The sequence below is a fragment of the Schistocerca americana genome, chromosome 3 (genome assembly GCF_021461395.2).
Source record: "Schistocerca americana isolate TAMUIC-IGC-003095 chromosome 3, iqSchAmer2.1, whole genome shotgun sequence".
NCBI lineage: Eukaryota > Metazoa > Arthropoda > Insecta > Orthoptera > Acrididae > Schistocerca > Schistocerca americana.
The window spans coordinates 946,630,922-946,649,209 of record NC_060121.1 but is presented as its reverse complement, the minus strand read 5'-3'; the positions used below and the strand labels follow the sequence as shown (position 1 = coordinate 946,649,209).

At 42.4% G+C, this 18,288-nt stretch overlaps 1 protein-coding gene across 1 annotated transcript; it reads right to left on the bottom strand.

The window, feature by feature from the left end:
- Window positions 1–16,363: 16,363 nt before the first annotated feature.
- On the bottom strand, window positions 16,364–17,164 carry LOC124606568 (MFS-type transporter clz9-like). The gene has a single exon (XM_047138552.1). It carries the CDS (start codon window positions 17,162–17,164, stop codon window positions 16,364–16,366), a length of 801 nt encoding a protein of 266 aa, XP_046994508.1.
- Between the last annotated feature and the right edge of the window lie 1,124 nt (window positions 17,165–18,288).

Genomic DNA, 18,288 nt, shown 5'->3' with positions numbered 1-18,288 from the left:
GGTGATAGTACTGTGTATTTATTTTTGATGTTTCATGGAATAAAATTAAGGGACTATACAGAAATGTTTCCTGTGAATTAGATAAAAGGCCATTAGTAAATCTCCAATAATGCAGTTGTGTAACTTGCAGATTGTATGCAGCATAACTAACTTCCTGTATAAAAGATGTGAATCGCTTCCTCCATCACACATACAGTTCTTGCATAATTACCACTGAGTTGCCTGCTTATCACAGTTGATACTACCTCTCTATACGTCAACATAGGTAGTCCATGGTAATGCTTGCCATGAAACACTAATTTTCCCTATATCTTCCCAATTTCAAACCTGCCAACTTATTTTGTGTATAGATGATTCATCCACTACAACTACTACTACTACTACTACTACTACTACTCCTTTTAAGGAGAACTTACACAGAAGAATCCATAGCAGGTCCAAGGTCACACAAAGGAAACACTCGTCTACCCTTCTATTTATGGGCCTCCTAAAGGAAACCATCCTAGACAGCCAAAAACCTAAAATTCTGTATCCGATTCAGACTTTGGTATCCAAATGGTCTAGTAATGGGGTGGTGACAGGAAGGCATTTGGCTATCATGTCAAATCTGTTAATAGCCATGCTGTCTCAGTGCCAATGTGTACAACAAAGGCACAAGAAATAAAATGAAGCCCATCTTAAAATATTACAGTCTCTGTATTTTTGTTTGTTACTGAGCTAGAAAACTACATCTTAAGAAGTTCTTGCTGTTAGTTGCTAGAGGTGTATTATTATAAAATACGGCTGAGAAATACAGGCTGCACAAGTACTTGATTCGAACTGCAGTTTGATGACCACTAGTTTACAGTGTGTCAGCTGCATGCAAATCAGGCAGCACACTTTACCTGATCACTGTGGTAAGTTGGAACAAAAATATCGAGTCTTCAATGTTGTAAGATGCGTAGTAGACACTCTATTGCAAAAATAGGACAGAAGTCCTACCATATGCCAACATTGGCAAACACAGGGCTCACACAGACACAAACAACAATGGTCTCCGAGTAATAGACTGTTGCACTAAGAAATTTGGAAGTACTTGCTTTCCCCTCAAAAATGCTCATACACTTACATGGGTCTCCCCAAATGGAATTACTCTCAATCAAATTGACCCTGTACAACTTCAGAGACACAATAGATATAAACAGATGTTGATGAGCTTTTGTTAATTAATTTCTGTGTTTCATTATCCAAAAGGAAATGGCAAAAAGGTTTTATACACCTACAAATACGATAAGTCTAATCTCACAAATCTCAGAATATGTGAGACATGAAGAAAATTTCAGAAATAGTAGTCCAAGTTTCTTTATAACTTGCACACTGTTTTGATCTGCCAGGAAGTTTCATTCAGTCCATGAATGGCTGAGTGCAACATTCAGTTCGGTGACTTTTTCAGCTGTCGTACTCACTTCTCATTAAAAGTCAAAGCGATCATCTTGTCATGGTCACTCAACACTCATCTGCATCTGTGTTATGACTTAAGGCACCTCTTGAATACCAAACACTTTGGCTGCCTTGGTTACAGAAGCATCCACCAAACAAGCACCAACAATTTGGCCATGTTCATGTGCACTGAGCTCTGATGTAACACACTCACAATTATGAGTGACACTTGTGATATATTGAGAACTTGCACAGGTGCTGTTTGTGGTCAAGTACAACAGTGCAGCCTGCAGACTGAGAGGTTTCTTCAAGATCTGAAAGGGAATTCATTTATAAATTCAGATGCTACTATGTATGATCTGAATTTATGGATTTGCTTCTCTTGCACTTTACCTCCCCTTTCAAGATCATGTTTCTTCTCTACGGGACTTCATCTCCTTAGCAGTTAGGCCTGTGCAAGAAATGCAGTTGTGCTTATCTATCTATAATATAAAAATGAATCGCAAAATGTGTTGGTAAGCGCATAACTCAACAACGCCTCGACCAATTTGGCCAAATCTTTTTTTAAAATGTTCGTTGAAGTTCAAGGATGGTTTTTACGGCGAGAAAAATTAGAATTATTGCTGGAAAAACCCTAAAAATAGCCCTTTTCTTTTTCCTATACAAATGATTTGTAACTAAAACGTAGTCAATTTGAGCTTTATTGCTATAGTATAAACTTCATATTAAATTACAAGCACTCACTGTTGTCTAAGCAATGTAGGTGTGTTCCTAACGTCAAAGATCATATCTATCAAAACAATGTGCGTGTGTGCGTTGGAGCACAGAATACATAGTTGGAGAAGTTTAATGTCTCGTTCCGAAACTCGCGTTTCTTTTGTATTAGTTTCGGCACGCGAGATAAAATGCATCAGTTTCCACGTCATTACATCAGTCAAACAAAAATCGCGTTACAATTCGTACGGCTTAAAAGGATTTGACTTCAAGTCATATAAAATTTAAAAAAAAAAAACTTGTCTGTGACCTAATCTACTGAGTTTGCTTTTGTCAACTGATACACGAAACAAATTCGTGTTTTGTGCAGAGTGTTTACTTAGTTAGTGTTTGTTTAGTTCGTGATTAGTGAAAAACTAATTTATATTTGATATGCCTCCTATAAGACGAAGCAATTTAGGTAGCAGAACCAGAAATGCTACAAACCAAGCTAATTACCGATCTAATCGTACGGCACAAGAACGTGACAACGGAAATGAACGTGAAAGAATTCGGATATCACAAACGCGTGAAGCGCGAGCGCGACATTCAACTAATAATCGCGCAAGTTTGAATCGAGCTGCTTTCAGTTACGATGTGTCAATTGACTACAGTAACTACCAATGTGTTGTTATTGGTTCTATGAACTCGGTTTGCTCACAGGTGTTTCCAGATGTTTCTCAAAATTACAGAAACCATGATTGGTTGAGCGAACGAGCTATACTGGCTGCAAAAAAAACATAGATGTAAATGAATTAAATTTCAAAATGCAAGAACAAATTACAGGCGAATTGAGGATATATAAATCAGTTGATTCGGCTACTAATCAAGATGATGTAGTCAACTATCCACCGGAATTTTTAAACTCGCTGGATTTGCCAGGATTGCCACCTCACAATCTTCAATTAAAGGTTGGATCGGTGGTTATAATGTTGCGAAATATCAACCAACCGCGTCTTTGCAACGGTACACGGTTAGCGATAAAAAAATTACTAAACAATGTGATAGAAGCAACTATACTCAAAGGAAAGTATAAAGGAGAAGATGTTCTCATACCGCGCATCCCAATGATTCCGACTGATGTGCCATTTGAGTTTAAACGACTACAGTTTCCAGTGCGGCTTGCTTTTGCTATGACTATAAACAAGTCCCAGGGGCAATCATTAAGTGTTTGTGGTATTAATCTAGAAAACCCATGTTTCTCACATGGTCAATTGTATGTTGCCTGTTCCCGTGTTGGAAAACCATCAGATTTGTTTATCTATGCGCCAGGTAATCAAACAAAAAACATCGTATACCACAAAGCACTACAATGATAATAATAATAATTATGATTCACATGATTAACAATAAAGCGATTACTTACTTTTAAATCCTTATATATGTTTTATTTAATTATTTTTTATTCACAACGCCCTATCACCAGGGTGACTGTTCTGTTCAGGAGAATTTTTTTAAATACGTAGGCAAAAAAACTGCCATATTACAAATCTTTTTGACAGGACGAAGTCTGTTGGGTCAGCTAGTATCCAATAAATAACAGGAACAATTCTTATAAGACATGCATATATTATTTCAGCTCATACACTGTTGAAGCATCTGATAAAACAACTGTCTGCAATAATAATTCGGCTATTACATCAAGCAATAAGGATTGTTTGACAGTTCAGAGGAGATTGACTCTTCTTCTCTTTCCTTCATGTCACAGTGTGCGCTGTTCTATGGAGCACAGTACGAGAGGCATTTGAAAAGTCAGTGCGAAGTCCGAGAAATGGCACCGCCGGCACGTATCAAGATCATGTTTAGTTAGAAGCATCTTTAGAAAGAATGCACACCAAGTTTCAGCCATATTAGTCTATTTCTATGTATTTGTTCTATGGAGCACAGTACGAGAGGCATTTGAAAAGTCAGTGCGAAGTCCGAGAAATGGCACCGCCGGCACGTATCAAGATCATGTTTAGTTAGAAGCATCTTTAGAAAGAATGCACACCAAGTTTCAGCCATATTAGTCTATTTCTATGTATTTGGCATTCGTGTGAATCAAGGAAGTGGAGTGATTGTCAAGAAATGGATGAAGAATTATTTCGTGTGGTGATTAAACATTACTTTATGAAAGGCAAAACGCCTCAGGAGACTAAAGAGAAGCTTGATAAACATTACAGTGACTGCCCCTTTGATTAGAACAGTTTATAAGTGGTTTCAAAATTTTCCGAGTGGCCATATGGGGACACCCCCTCCCCCCCATGAACTATGGACCTTGCCGTTGGTGGGGAGGCTTGCGTGCCTCAGCGATACAGATAGCCGTACCGTAGGTACAACCACAACGGAGGGGTATCTGTTGAGAGGCCAGACAAACGTGTGGTTCCTGAAGAGGGGCAGCAGCCTTTTCAGTAGTTGCAAGGGCAACAGTCTGGATGATTGACTGATCTGGCCTTGTAACAATAACCAAAACGGCCTTGCTGTGCTGGTACTGCGAACGGCTGAAAGCAAGGGGAAACTACGGCCGTAATTTTTCCCGAGGGCATGCAGCTTTACTGTATGATTAAATGATGATGGCGTCCTCTTGGGTAAAATAGTCCCCCATTCGGATCTCCGGGCGGGGACTACTCAAGAGGATGTCGTTATCAGGAGAAAGAAAACTGGCGTTCTACGGATCGGAGCGTGGAATGTGAGATCCCTTAATCGGGCAGGTAGGTTAGAAAATTTAAAAAGGGAAATGGATAGGTTAAAGTTAGATATTGTGGGAATTGGTGAAGTTCGGTGGCAGGAGGAACAAGACTTCTGGTCAGGTGACTACAGGGTTATAAACACCAAGTCAAATAGGGGTAATGCAGGAGTAGGTTTAATAATGAATAGGAAAATAGGAATTCGGGTAAGCTACTACAAACAGCATAGTGAACGCATTATTGTGGCCAAGATAGATACGAAGCCCACACCTGCTACAGTAGTACAAGTTTATATGCCAACTACCTCTGCAGATGACGAAGAAATTGAAGAAATGTATGATGAAATAAAAGAAATTATTCAGATAGTGAAGGGAGACGAAAATTTAATAGTCATGGGTGACTGGAATTCGAGTGTAGGAAAAGGGAGAGAAGGAAACGTAGTAGGTGAATATGGATTGGGGCTAAGAAATGAAAGAGGAAGGCGCCTGATAGAATTTTGCACAGAGCATAACTTAATCATAGCTAACACTTGGTTTAAGAATCATGATAGAAGGTTGTATACATGGAAGAACCCTGGAGATACTAAAAGGTATGAGATAGATTATATAATGGTAAGACAGAGATTTAGGAACCAGGTTTTAAATTGTAAACATTCCCAGGAGCAGATGTGGACTCTGACCACAATCTATTGGTTATGACCTGTAGATTAAAACTGAAGAAACTGCAAAAAGGTGGGAATTTAAGGAGATGGGACCTGGATAAACTGACTAAACCAGAGGTTGTACAGAGTTTCAGGGAGAGCATAAGGGAACAATTGACAGGAATGGGGGAAAGAAATACAGTAGAAGAAGAATGGGTAGCTCTGAGGGATGAAGTAGTGAAGGCAGCAGACGATCAAATAGGTAAAAAGAAGAGGGTTAGTAGAAATCCTTGGGTAACAGAAGAAATATTGAATTTAATTGATGAAAGGAGAAAATATAAAAATGCAGTAAATGAAGCAGGCAAAAAGGAATACAAACGTCTCAAAAATGAGATCGACAGGAAGTGCAAAGTGGCTAAGCAGGGATGGCTAGAGGACAAATGTAAGGATGTAGAGGCTTGTCTCACTAGGGGTAAGATAGATACTGCCTACAGGAAAATTAAAGAGACCTTTGGAGATAAGAGAACCACATGTATGAATATCAAGAGCTCAGATGGAAACCCAGTTCTAAGCAAAGAAGGGAAAGCAGAAAGGTGGAAGGAGTATATAGAGGGTCTATACAAGGGCGATGCACTTGAGGACAATATTATGGAAATGGAAGAGGATGTAGATGAAGATGAAATGGGAGATACGATACTGTGTGAAGAGTTTGACAGAGCACTGAAGGACCTGAGTCGAAACAAGGCCCCCGGAGTAGACAACATTCCATTGGAACTACTGATGGCCTTGGGAGAGCCAGTCCTGACAAAACTCTACCATCTGGTGAGCAAGATGTATGAAACAGGCGAAATACCCTCAGACTTCAAGAAGAATATAATAATTCCAATCCCAAAGAAAGCAGGTGCTGACAGATGTGAAAATTACCGAACAATCAGTTTAATAAGTCACAGCTGCAAAGTACTAACACGAATTCTTTACAAACGAATGGAAAAACTAGTAGAAGCTGACCTCGGGGAAGATCAGTTTGGATTCCGTAGAAATACTGGAACACGTGAGGCAATACTGACCTTACGACTTATCTTAGAAGAAAGATTAAGGAAAGGCAAACCTACGTTTCTAGCATTTGTAGACTTAGAGAAAGCTTTTGACAATGTTGACTGGAATACTCTCTTTCAAATTCTAAAGGTGGCAGGGGTAAAATACAGGGAGCGAAAGACTATTTACAACTTGTACAGAAACCAGATGGCAGTTATAAGAGTTGAGGGACATGAAAGGGAAGCAGTGGTTGGTAAGGGAGTAAGACAGGGTTGTAGCCTCTCCCCGATGTTATTCAATCTCTATATTGAGCAAGCAGTAAAGGAAACAAAAGAAAAATTTGGAGTAGGTATTAAAATCCATGGAGAAGAAATAAAAACTTTGAGATTCGCCGATGACATCGTAATTCTGTCAGAGACAGCAAAGGACTTGGAAGGGCAGTTGAACGGAATGGATGGTGTCTTGAAGGGAGGATATAAGATGAACATCAACAAAAGCAAAACGAGGGTAATGGAATGTAGTCGAATTAAGTCGGGTGATGCTGAGGGTATTAGATTAGGAAATGAGGCACTTAAAGTAGTAAAGGAGTTTTGCTATTTGGGGAGCAAAATAACTGATGATGGACGAAGTAGAGAGGATATAAAATGTAGACTGGCAATGGCAAGGAAAGCGTTTCTGAAGAAGAGAAATTTGTTAACATCGAGTATAGATTTAAGTGTCAGGAAGCCGTTTCTGAAAGTATTTGTATGGAGTGTAGCTATGTATGGAAGTGATACATGGACGATAAATAGTTTGGACAAGAAGAGAATAGAAGCTTTTCAAATGTGGTGCTACAGAAGAATGCTGAAGATTAGATGGGTAGATCACATAACTAATGAGGAAGTATTGAATAGGATTGGGGAGAAGAGAAATTTGTGGCACAACTTGACCAGAACAAGGGATCGGTTGGTAGGACATGTTCTGAGGCATCAAGGGATCACCAATTTAGTATTGGAGGGCAGCGTGGAGGGTAAAAATCATAGGGGGAGACCAAGAGATGAATACACTAAGCAGATTCAGAAGGATGTAGGTTGCAGTAGGTACTGGGAGATGAAGAAGCTTGCACAGGATAGAGTAGCATGGAGAGCTGCATCAAACCAGTCTCAGGACTGAAGACCACAACAACAACAACAATATGGGCACAAATGATGCTGAACATTCTGGACACCCTGTGGAGGTTGTTGTTGTGGTGGTGGTCTTTAGTCCAGAGACTGATTTGATACAGCTCTCCATGCTACTCTATCCTGTGCAAGCTTCATCATCTCCCAGCACCTACTGAAACCTACATCCTTCTGAATCTGCTTAGTTTATTCATCTCTTGGTCCCCCTCTACGATTTTTACACTCCACACTGCCCTCCAGTACTAAATTGGCGATCCCTTGATGCCTCAGAACATGTCCTACCAACCAATCCCTTCTTCTAGTCAAGGTGTGCCACAAATTTCTCTTCTCGCTAATTCTATTCAGTACCTCCTCATTAGTTATGTGATCTACCCATCTAATCTTCAGCATTCTTCTGTAGCACCACATTTCGAAAGCTTCTATTCTCAAGAAACGACTTCCTGACACTTAAATCTATACTCGATGTTAACAAATTTCTCTTCTTCAGAAACGCTTTCCTTGCCATTGCCAGTCTACGCTCCCAAAATAGCAAAACTCGTTTACTACTTTAAGCGTCTCACTTCCTAATCTAATACCCTCAGCATCACCCAATTTAATTAAACTACATTCCATTACCCTAATTTTTCTTTTGTTGATGTTCATGTTATGTCCCCCTTTCAAGACACTGTCCATTCCGTTCAGCTGCTCTTCCAGGTCATTTGCTGTCTCTGACAGAATTACAGTGTCATCGGCGAACCTCAAAGTTTTTATTTCTTCTCCATGGATTTTAATTCCTACTCCGAATTTTTCTTTTATTTCCTTTACTGCTTGCTCAATATACAAATTGAATGACATTGGGGATAGGCTACAACCCTGTCTCCCTTCCAACCACTGCTAACCCTTCATGCCCCTCGATTCTTACAACTGCCATCTGGTTTCTGTACAAATTGTAAATAGCCTTTCGCTCCCTATATTTGGCCCCTGCCACCTCCAGAATTTGAAAGAGAGTATTCCAGTCAACATTGTCAAAAGCTTTCTCTAAGTCTACAAATGCTAGAAACATAAGCTTGCCTTTCCTTAATCAATCTACTAAGATAGGTCGTAGTGTCAGTATTGCCTCACGTGGCCCGCCAGGGTGGCCGAGCCATCCTAGGCGCTACAGTCTGGAGCCGCGCGACCGCTACGGTCGCAGGTTTGAATCCTGCCTCGGGCATGGATGTGTGTGATGTCCTTAGGTTAGTTAGGTTTAAGTAGTTCTAAGTTCTAGGGGACTGATGACCTCAGAAGTTAAGTCCCATAGTGCTCAGAGCCATTTGAACCATTTTTTTGCCTCACGTGTTCCAACATTTCTATGGAATCCAAATTGATCTTCCCCGAGGTAGGCTTCTACCAGTTTTTCCATTCGTCTGTAAAGAATTCGCATTAGTATTTTTCAGCCATGGCTTATTAAACTGATAGTTCAGTTATATATAAAAACAAAGATGAGGTGACTTACCGAACGAAAGCACTGGCAGGTCGATAGACACACAAACAAACACAAACATACACACAAAATTCAAGTTTTCGCAACAAACTGTTGCCTCATCAGGAAAGAGGGAAGGAGAGGGGAAGACGAAAGGAAGTGGGTTTTAAGGGAGAGGGTAAGGAGTCATTCCAATCCCGGGAGCGGAAAGACTTACCTTAGGGGGAAAAAAGGACAGGTATACACTCGCACACACGCACATATCCATCCACACATACAGACACAAGCAGACATATTTAAAGACAAAGAGTTTGGGCAGAGATGTCAGTCGAGGCAGAAGTGTAGAGGCAAAGAAGTTGTTGAAAGACAGGTGAGGTATGAGTGGCGGCAACTTGAAATTAGCGGAGATTGAGGCCTGGCGGATGACGAGAAGAGAGGATATACTGAAGGGCAAGTTCCCATCTCCGGAGTTCGGATAGGTTGGTGTTGGTGGGAAGTATCCAGATAACCCGGACGGTGTAACACTGTGCCAAGATGTGCTGGCTGTGCACCGAGGCATGTTTAGCCACAGGGTGATCCTCATTACCAACAAACACTGTCTGCCTGTGTCCATTCATGCGAATGGACAGTTTGTTGCTGGTCATTCCCACATAGAATGCATCACAGTGTAGGCAGGTTAGTTGGTAAATCACGTGGGTGCTTTCACACGTGGCTCTGCCTTTGATCGTGTACACCTTCCGGGTTACAGGACTGGAGTAGGTGGTGGTGGGAGGGTGCATGGGACAGGTTTTGCATCGGGGGCGGTTACAAGGATAGGAGCCAGAGGGTAGGGAAGGTGGTTTGGGGATTTCATAGGGATGAACTAACAGGTTACGAAGGTTAGGTGGACGGCGGAAAGACACACTTGGCGGAGTGGGGAGGATTTCATGAAATCCTCCCCACTCCGCCAAGAGTGTCTTTCCGCCGTCCACCTAACCTTCGTAACCTGTTAGTTGGTGGGAAGTATCCAGATAACCCGGACGGTGTAACACTGTGCCAAGATGTGCTGGCTGTGCACCAAGGCATGTTTAGCCACAGGGTGATCCTCATTACCAACAAACACTGTCTGCCTGTGTCCATTCATGCGAATGGACAGTTTGTTGCTGGTGATTCCCACATGGAATGCATCACAGTGTAGGCAGGTTAGTTGGTAAATCACGTGGGTGCTTTCACACGTGGCTCTGCCTTTGATCGTGTACACCTTCCGGGTTAAAGGACTGGAGTAGGTGGTGGTGGGAGGGTGCATGGGACAGGTTTTGCATCGGGGGCGGTTACAAGGATAGGAGCCAGAGGGTAGGGAAGGTGGTTTGGGGATTTCATAGGGATGAACTTGGACAGTATTGGCCAACCAGCGGCCCAACTAGCCTGCAATAATGTGAGCAGCTGCAGTTCAGACGTAAAAAGAGGCGGACAGAGGAACAATATAGCTTCGAAAGCCATTTAATTTTTAAAGAGAATGAAATAATATTCGGCAAAACTTCAGCACTACTGCGCGCTTCTTAGGTAGCCAGACGGAAAGCATAAAAGTATAATAATTACAAACGAGAGTGATGAAAATTCCTAATTCAAACACTGGGTAATTTTTCTGAGCGAACTATATGTAATGCAAAAGTATATTGCACGGATTTCACCGAACTGTTGAATACTGAAGCCTCTGAAGGTATTAATTACAGCCATCCGGTGTGGCCGAGCGGTTCTATGCACTAAAATAACTAAATAAATAAATAAACTGGAACCGCACGACCGCTACGGTCGGAGGTTCGAATCCTGCCTCGGGCATGGATGTGTGTGATGTCCTTAGATAAGTCAGGATTAAGTAGTTCTAAGTTCTCGGGGACTGATGACCTCAGATGTTAAGTCCCATAGTGCTCAGAGCCATTTGAACTATTTTATTAATTACAGTCAGTGGCTCCTTCCTTATCCAAATCTGAGAAATATATTTCAGTACTGGAACTGTCATCTGATATGTTGTTGACGAGTCGATCAACGACAGAATTCATGAAGCCACCCTGATGCCGCATTTTCTCCTCTTCTTTTATACCCTGCCGTTCTATATCCCGCCAGTGTTCGGCGGTGGCGTAAGCTGCATGCGTTAGTTTGGGTATGTCTGGGAGCTTAATATTTTTGTTATTTTTGGGCCAAATCCCTTAACTTGGCTCCAGATCAGTTCTGTTGGGGTCATAGTACAGTGACAAATATAAAAGTGTTTGTTGTTGTGAAAATGATTGTTTTTCATGTTTCTATGACACACAGCTACATCTGTGATATGAGACAATGGACATGGTCCAAATACAGAGTATTTAGTTTTTCATTTTTTGTCTTAAAAATTAAATTGTTATGTTTTCTTAGTTTAAGCAGCGTTTATTAGCAGTCTTCCATAAAATATCGATAACTGAGAATTTATATTTGAAATGAAAACACGAACTCGCACGCAGTATGTGATTAAAAACAACAAGACGTGTATTTTAATAAAAAATAATGATGATGAATTTTACAATTTCGAGATGTAGGTAATTCAAATTGAACGAGAAAAAAAATTGACTCGGGCAAGACTTGAAGGAACGAACTGTTTATTGCATAGAGGTAATATACCACTACGCCACCGATTCTGCTATATACCAACGTACATGGTGTACGTTACACCTAAGTTTCCAATGTACGCAATACAGGCCCGCGGAAAACTTCAAGGCCGGTTATCTCTCTAAATTTATGACAAACATTAAGAACAACCTATTTCTTGTCACTTTTAAACCGTGTTTCACTACAGAACAGGCAGCAGCCTCAGACATTTTCATACTGCACATTAACAGCGTGACAATCAGAGCACAACAGTGCAGAGGCTGTGACTATACAAGATTTTTGAAATAAAAACCACATAACTAAAGCGTGATTAAGAAAAACGTTGATGGCTGCTAATACATCTGAATATCTAAAAGTTTCATTTAATCCAACTTAGTAACAATATATCTAATACATAAGTACGATCTACTTCGAAGAGCGCAGCACCACCAGTGTATTTGTGATACGGCTTCTGGCCAGTCATCGTGTTTGTTTACATCAGGTTTATTCTTGTGATGAATGGAGTGTAGCAAATCCTCTTCAGACTCTGGGAACATGTATTATAAACACGATAGCAGAAGACCGTTTCTGAAAGTCGATTTTCATCTTTTGGAAGATGTGTCGCATGTAAACGTAGTGACAGAGTGGAATATATTTCTACTCTATGGGAACTAACACTCATTCACTCTCATCTTACACTTTCCCCTCTTTGGGGAAGTGTGTTGGGGAGTTTGTAGCCTTTCGGCTTTTACTCCTCTGTGTACTTGTGTGTGTGATTTTATCTGTGATTTTTTTGGTGTCTGTGAAATGTGATGAATGTTCTGTAAGTGTCTGGTACTTGCCTGAGGTTGGTGTGATGATTGGTAGTTTGTGGGAGGGAGCAGGATTAGGCACTGGATATTGGGATTTTCTCTTCGACTTAATCCTTAAAGATCATCATTGGGCGTTTGTGCTTATCGTGGGACATGGCATACCGACCTAGGGAGTGCATGAGGGGATGTTTCCCTCATAGAAGGCCCTTGCCAGATCTTGGAAACGCTCTCTCAGGAGTGGGATTTCAGCTGCGGCTTGCAGATCATAGGTAGGGAAGACAAGGGGTAGATGCAGTGCCCGCCGAGGGCGCGGTTCTGCAGCATCTGTAGTTTGTCCAGGTGCTGCTTCGCCACGTATCCCCAGACAGGGCACGCATATTCCATTACTGGCCGGATCAGGGCCTGATACATGTTCACTCCTACAGAGCAGGGAAGGGAGCTGGTTGAGTTGAGGATTGGGTACAGGATGGACATTCTGACGCAGACTTTCCTGTGGACCTTATCTACGTGGGGTTTTCATGTAAGACGAAAGTCCAGGGTTACGCAAAGGTACTTGGCAGTTCTGCGCCAGGGGAGTTGGGTTCCGTTTAGGTGAAGGTGGAGGGGGGGGGGGGGGGGGGGGGCGTTGAGGAGGTTTGCGACTTCTGAGCCTCTGGATAATCAGCATAGCCTGCATCTTTTCAGAGTTGATGATGATGCTCCAGCTACGGGCCCAAGTTTCTGCGTCATCTAAAACCCTTTGTAGCCAACAGATGACAAGGTCTTTGTTCGCATTTCTCATGTAGACGGCTGTGTCGCCTGCGTACTGTGCAGTGTGCACCAGGGGATCGTTGGTGTGTCCGCAGTGTACAGACTGTACAAAGCGGGCACCAGGACTGATCCCTGTGGCACCCTAGCACGAATATGCCTTTTGGTGGAGGTGGCAGTTCTATCAGTGAGATAGCTGTTGATCTGCTTGACTATGCTCTCGGGGAACCCTTGTGTGTATAACTTGTAGAGTAGCTCTCTATGCCATACTGAGTCAATAGCTTTGGCTACGTCTAGAAGCACTATCCCGCAGTAGCCTCTGTGGTTGAAGCCCTCTGTGGCTGCTTCAACCACTCTCATGATCTGTTGTGGGGCAGAGTGGTTTTGCCGGAATCTGAATTGGAAGTCCGGCAGAATTGCTCTCTGGTAATATTTTCCTGTATGGGTATTAGCAGGAGGCGCTCATAGATCTTGCTGAGAGCTGGCAAGAGGCTAACCGGCCTGTAGTGCTGCGGGAATAGAGGGTCTTTCCCTGATTTGTGTATTGCGACCACTTCCGCATGTTTCCATCAAAGTGGGACCTTGCGGGAACGAGTAACCTCGTTGACGACGTTCGCGAGGTGTGTGATCGCCGAGGGTGGGAGGTTTTTGACTAACTGATTGGTGACACTGTTATATCCTGGCGCCTGTTTTGTGGGGAGGGACCTAATTACTTTTGCCACATCTTCGGAGGCGAAAATTGTGGGTCCGTCTTCTAGGCCCTCCTCAGCGTTGAGGAAGAGAGCCAGTTGATGACGGACTACTACTTCATGCTCTTCATCCTGGGGTTCTGCCACTTGAAACTGCTTCTCGAAGGAGTTGGTGAGAGCATTGGCCTTTTCGGCATGGCTGTAGGTCACTCCCCACTCACCATGCAGTGGCGGCATCCTAGCACCTCATTTTGAGAATTGCTTGGTTGCTTGCCATAGTGTTTGATCGTCTACTTTGAGAGCTGTGAGGCGATTTTGCCATTGCTGGTTTCTGTGCTCATTGAGCGCTACCTTCAGCTCTCACTGTAGAAGACTGAGCAGCCTCCTAGTGGCCTGGTTTATGGTGAACTTCCACTCCTTTGCCACTCTGTTCTTATGGCGAATTTGATCTAGCAGGTGTTTTGGGAGCTGTATCTGCAGTGGCGGGCCATCCCTTTGTGGGGGGTGGGGGGAGGGTGGCCTCTTCTGCTGCCTGCAAGATGCTACCTGTTAGGTCCTGTAGCACTTGTTCTACTGTTTCGGCAGTAAGTGGCGGAGCGCGAGCGATATCAGAGGCAACAGTTTCTCGGTATCACTCCCAGTCTTTATGTTTGTAAAATGTCTGGTACCGTGGGAGTGCTACCCATTCTCTCACATCAACCTCTAGAATCATTGGGTTGTGGTCGGAGGGCAGTCTGTTGATTATCCTTGTGCCCACAAACCCCCGCGATCCTCCTAGTGAGAGCTATGCCTAACACGTCGCGCATGCCTCCATTTTTTGGAAAATGTGTGGGCTCGACTGGACCCCATGTTTCGAAGTGGTGGATGCGTTCTAGTTTTTGCAGTTTGGCGCCTGCTCTGGAGGTTACTCTAGAATTCCAATCAGGGTGTTTGGCATTGAAGTTGCCCCCTATTATGAGTTTGCCTTCAATTTGCCCTAGAGCAGCTATGCCTCCCTCATCTATCTGGTCTTGTGGGGGTCGGTAAATTGCAACAATTGTTAGGGGTTCGGTGGTAGTGGTTACTTTTACCGCCACTGCTTCGATTTTATTGGTAGCTGGTTTGAATACCTGGTGGTGGGGGGATCCCTCTTTTTATGTATATGACCACTCCTTCGCCTTGGGTTGGCCTGTATTTACAGTGGCTAACGTAGTTGGGAACTGTCTCTTTTATTTCCAGTTTTAGGTGGGTTTCCCCCATCATACATGTGTCGATGGAGAACTCCTTCATGAGTTCTCTGAACTCGACCTCTTGATTAGCAATGCCATCTGCGTTAAAGATGCACATTGTCAGGCCTTGGATATTTGGTCGTCTATCCATGATGGGGTTTCGAATTTCGAAACTACTGAGGAAGTTGCAGAGGGGAGCAACTGCTGGTCTGCTGCCTGAGGGGCAATCAGGATCTGTGTGTTCTGCTTCTGGGCTTCCCTGAATTCCTTCATCATTTCTATGATGAGGTTCGTGGTCTGCACCATAATGCCTAACAACTGATCTGAGGGTGTGGACTGAGTGTGGGGCTCCCTAGAGCTTCCTCTGTCTTGGTGGACCTGGTCATTATTGTTGTGCGTTTCCCGGTGCTGTTCTTGTGGCTGTGTTCGGTGTTGTGGTGATGAGGCTATGTTTTCATGGCTTCTCGAAGGAGAAACCACATATGCATATATTGCCCTTGGTGTGTCTGGTGTTGGTTTTACCCAGGCCTTGTCCGTGTGTGTTGTTGTGTTTTGTTTCTTTGTGTGACCGGATGGGTTGGTGGTGTTTTGTTTGCATGTGTGGGGGGCGGCCTTTGCGCCCTTAGCTTGCTGTGAGTGTCTTTTTTGGACCTCACAACCTTGGTAACCCACTGTGTGATTTTTGCCACACAGGGCGAACCTTATTCACGGGTCTGTGTGTTTTAGTGTACAGGACATCATGTCGTGGGCCTCGGCGCACTTTCTGCATCTTATCGCCATGGTGCAGTGTGTGGCAATATGATTTAGGCCCTGGCACCTGAAGCACTGCACCATCTTGTTTTTGCGGCGCAGTGGTGACAGGCACAGCCAGGACCATTTTTCTTCTGTTAATCTAGCTTTATCTTCAAGAATATGGATGTGTCTGTCAGAATAATTGATTTTGAGTTCTTGGTTTGTTTACTTCTTGGAAGAGGGGCTTTGGGATGAGGCAGAATGTCTTCTGGAGAGATTAGTTCAGTTCTTTTGCCATTCATCTTGACTTCTTTACAAGGCTGAGGAATATTTAAATCTGTCTAGTCAGAAACAGTAACAGTGGAAGTAGATGGCATATCATTTCTCTGGTTAAATTCACCGGGCAAAGGCTGATTAGTTAAATAAGTTGGGAGATGGTCTTCAGGTCGAAAAATGTGTCTGTTTAGTGGTCAAATACTACATGCCATAAAACCACTGCATATATTTTGGCTAGTGAATGCAAGGGGAAAAGGTCTGCCAGCCAGTTCAGCAACATCATAGATTGTGATAATCTTCCTGTATCTGCCATAAGATCACAACATGCTGTATTATAGAACTTCTTGAAAGATGCAAAAACTCCCACATCCAGAGGTTGTATCTTATGACTTGTGCGAGGAGGCAAAGTAAGCAAAATAATTCCATTTTCTTTTGCATATGATATTGTTGCTGTGCTTGTGTGGCTTTCATGATTGTCAAGAATCATGAGATTAGGATGTTCCTTTGTAGGCCTTTCATGTTTTACAACATGCTGCAGGACTGGTAAAAATAGTTCACTGTTCATCCAGCATGGGACAGTGGCTCCGCTCTCAGAACCTGGTGGGGCATTATGCAGCATGTGATCTTTAAAATGCACTCTAGGAAACACAAGGAATGGTGGTACAGCTGTTCCAGAAGCACTGATTATTGAAACCATTGTAACAAGTGATCCCTTTTCAGCAGATGTAGCTTGTCCAACTGTTGTGCACCCAGTCTGTGCCAATACTTTAGGTGGTTTCTGCACAGTGGTTGCTGCAGTCTCATCCAGATTGTATATGTCTTGTGGCTCAAACCTGTATTTTGCTTTAAGGCAAATCAGATTGTCAAAGAACATTTTCACATTTGCCTCTGTGAAGCCAGTGGCCCATGATATACTTGTCTGTTCTGGCGTTCGTAATGAAAGTCTGTTTCGTTTCATAAATGCCCTGAGCCATTCCAGTCCTGCCATTTTCTCTCTTTTCCAGTTTGTGGTACAAATTTTCTATTCCTCTTAGCATATTCATAAGCCAGAATCCTTGCAGTTTTTGTGCTTAGCCCATAATGGATATTGCATGCAGTAGTAATATAGTCAGCAAGTGTTTTTTCCTCCTCTTCTGTGAAAATTCGTAGATGTTAATTTGGTAGCCTAAAATATATATTGCCAACTTCTAAACGAGCATCCTTTTCTATGAATCATTTACGGGTTGATCTAGGAATACCCACACTTCTTCCTGATTTTCGCTTGTTCATGGATATGTTGATTGAATGCATCTTTCAGTAGTTCTGGTGGATAATCTCTGTGATTGGTAGTTCGCTGCCCAATTCTTGGCATTATGAACGCTGAAATTCACAGAATGTGTAATTATTATGCTTAATAATGCTTCTGTCTATATACAGTAGTAAGTATAAGGGTAATTAATTATAAGGCAAGTTTTCAGTGGGGTTAACTGGACCACTGGCCAGTCAATCCCAAAATGTGTGGGCACTTAACCCCACATGCACTCATGAAATATATTGTGCAACAGCATAACCTCAACCAAAAGAACAATTGGAAATAAGATATGTAATGAAGCCTTTAAAAACATACTTTTAAATGAAAGCATCACCAGCTTATTTGATACTCAATGACTGCAAGCAGAAGAAAAACACAAATAGCAAAATATTTACCTCGAATCTTGAAAACACAATTATGGTTAATAACACTGCAGTAACCAGTTTTAGGCGCCAAAACATCACATGAAGTGATGGAGGGCTGCCAACTTTATATAACAAAATTTTCCTTAGTTTAAAATTTCCCTCCTTGTTAATTTTTAATGGAGTGGTTCAGTTAACCTTCATGACCAGTTAACCTCACTTTATCCTACCTTTTTTTCCAAATATTTAAACTGATATCAGAGTCTGAGGTTTAATTTAACTCGGTACTTAATTCAACAAATTCTTTAGTTAATAGACAAGCACTAGAGTCAGTCAGATTAGTTACAGCACATCAGTATGTAGCTTCTCTCCACGTCTGACAAATTATGAATTGTCTCTGTGTTTCTCAGACAGGATTTTTAAATATATTTGCTCCAAGTCGATATTTGTTGTGAGTGC

Coding starts and splice junctions, on each gene's coding strand:
- LOC124606568 (XM_047138552.1), bottom strand. CDS start 17,164: ATGGCAGGACTGGAATGGCTCAGGGCATTTATGAAACGAAACAGACTT.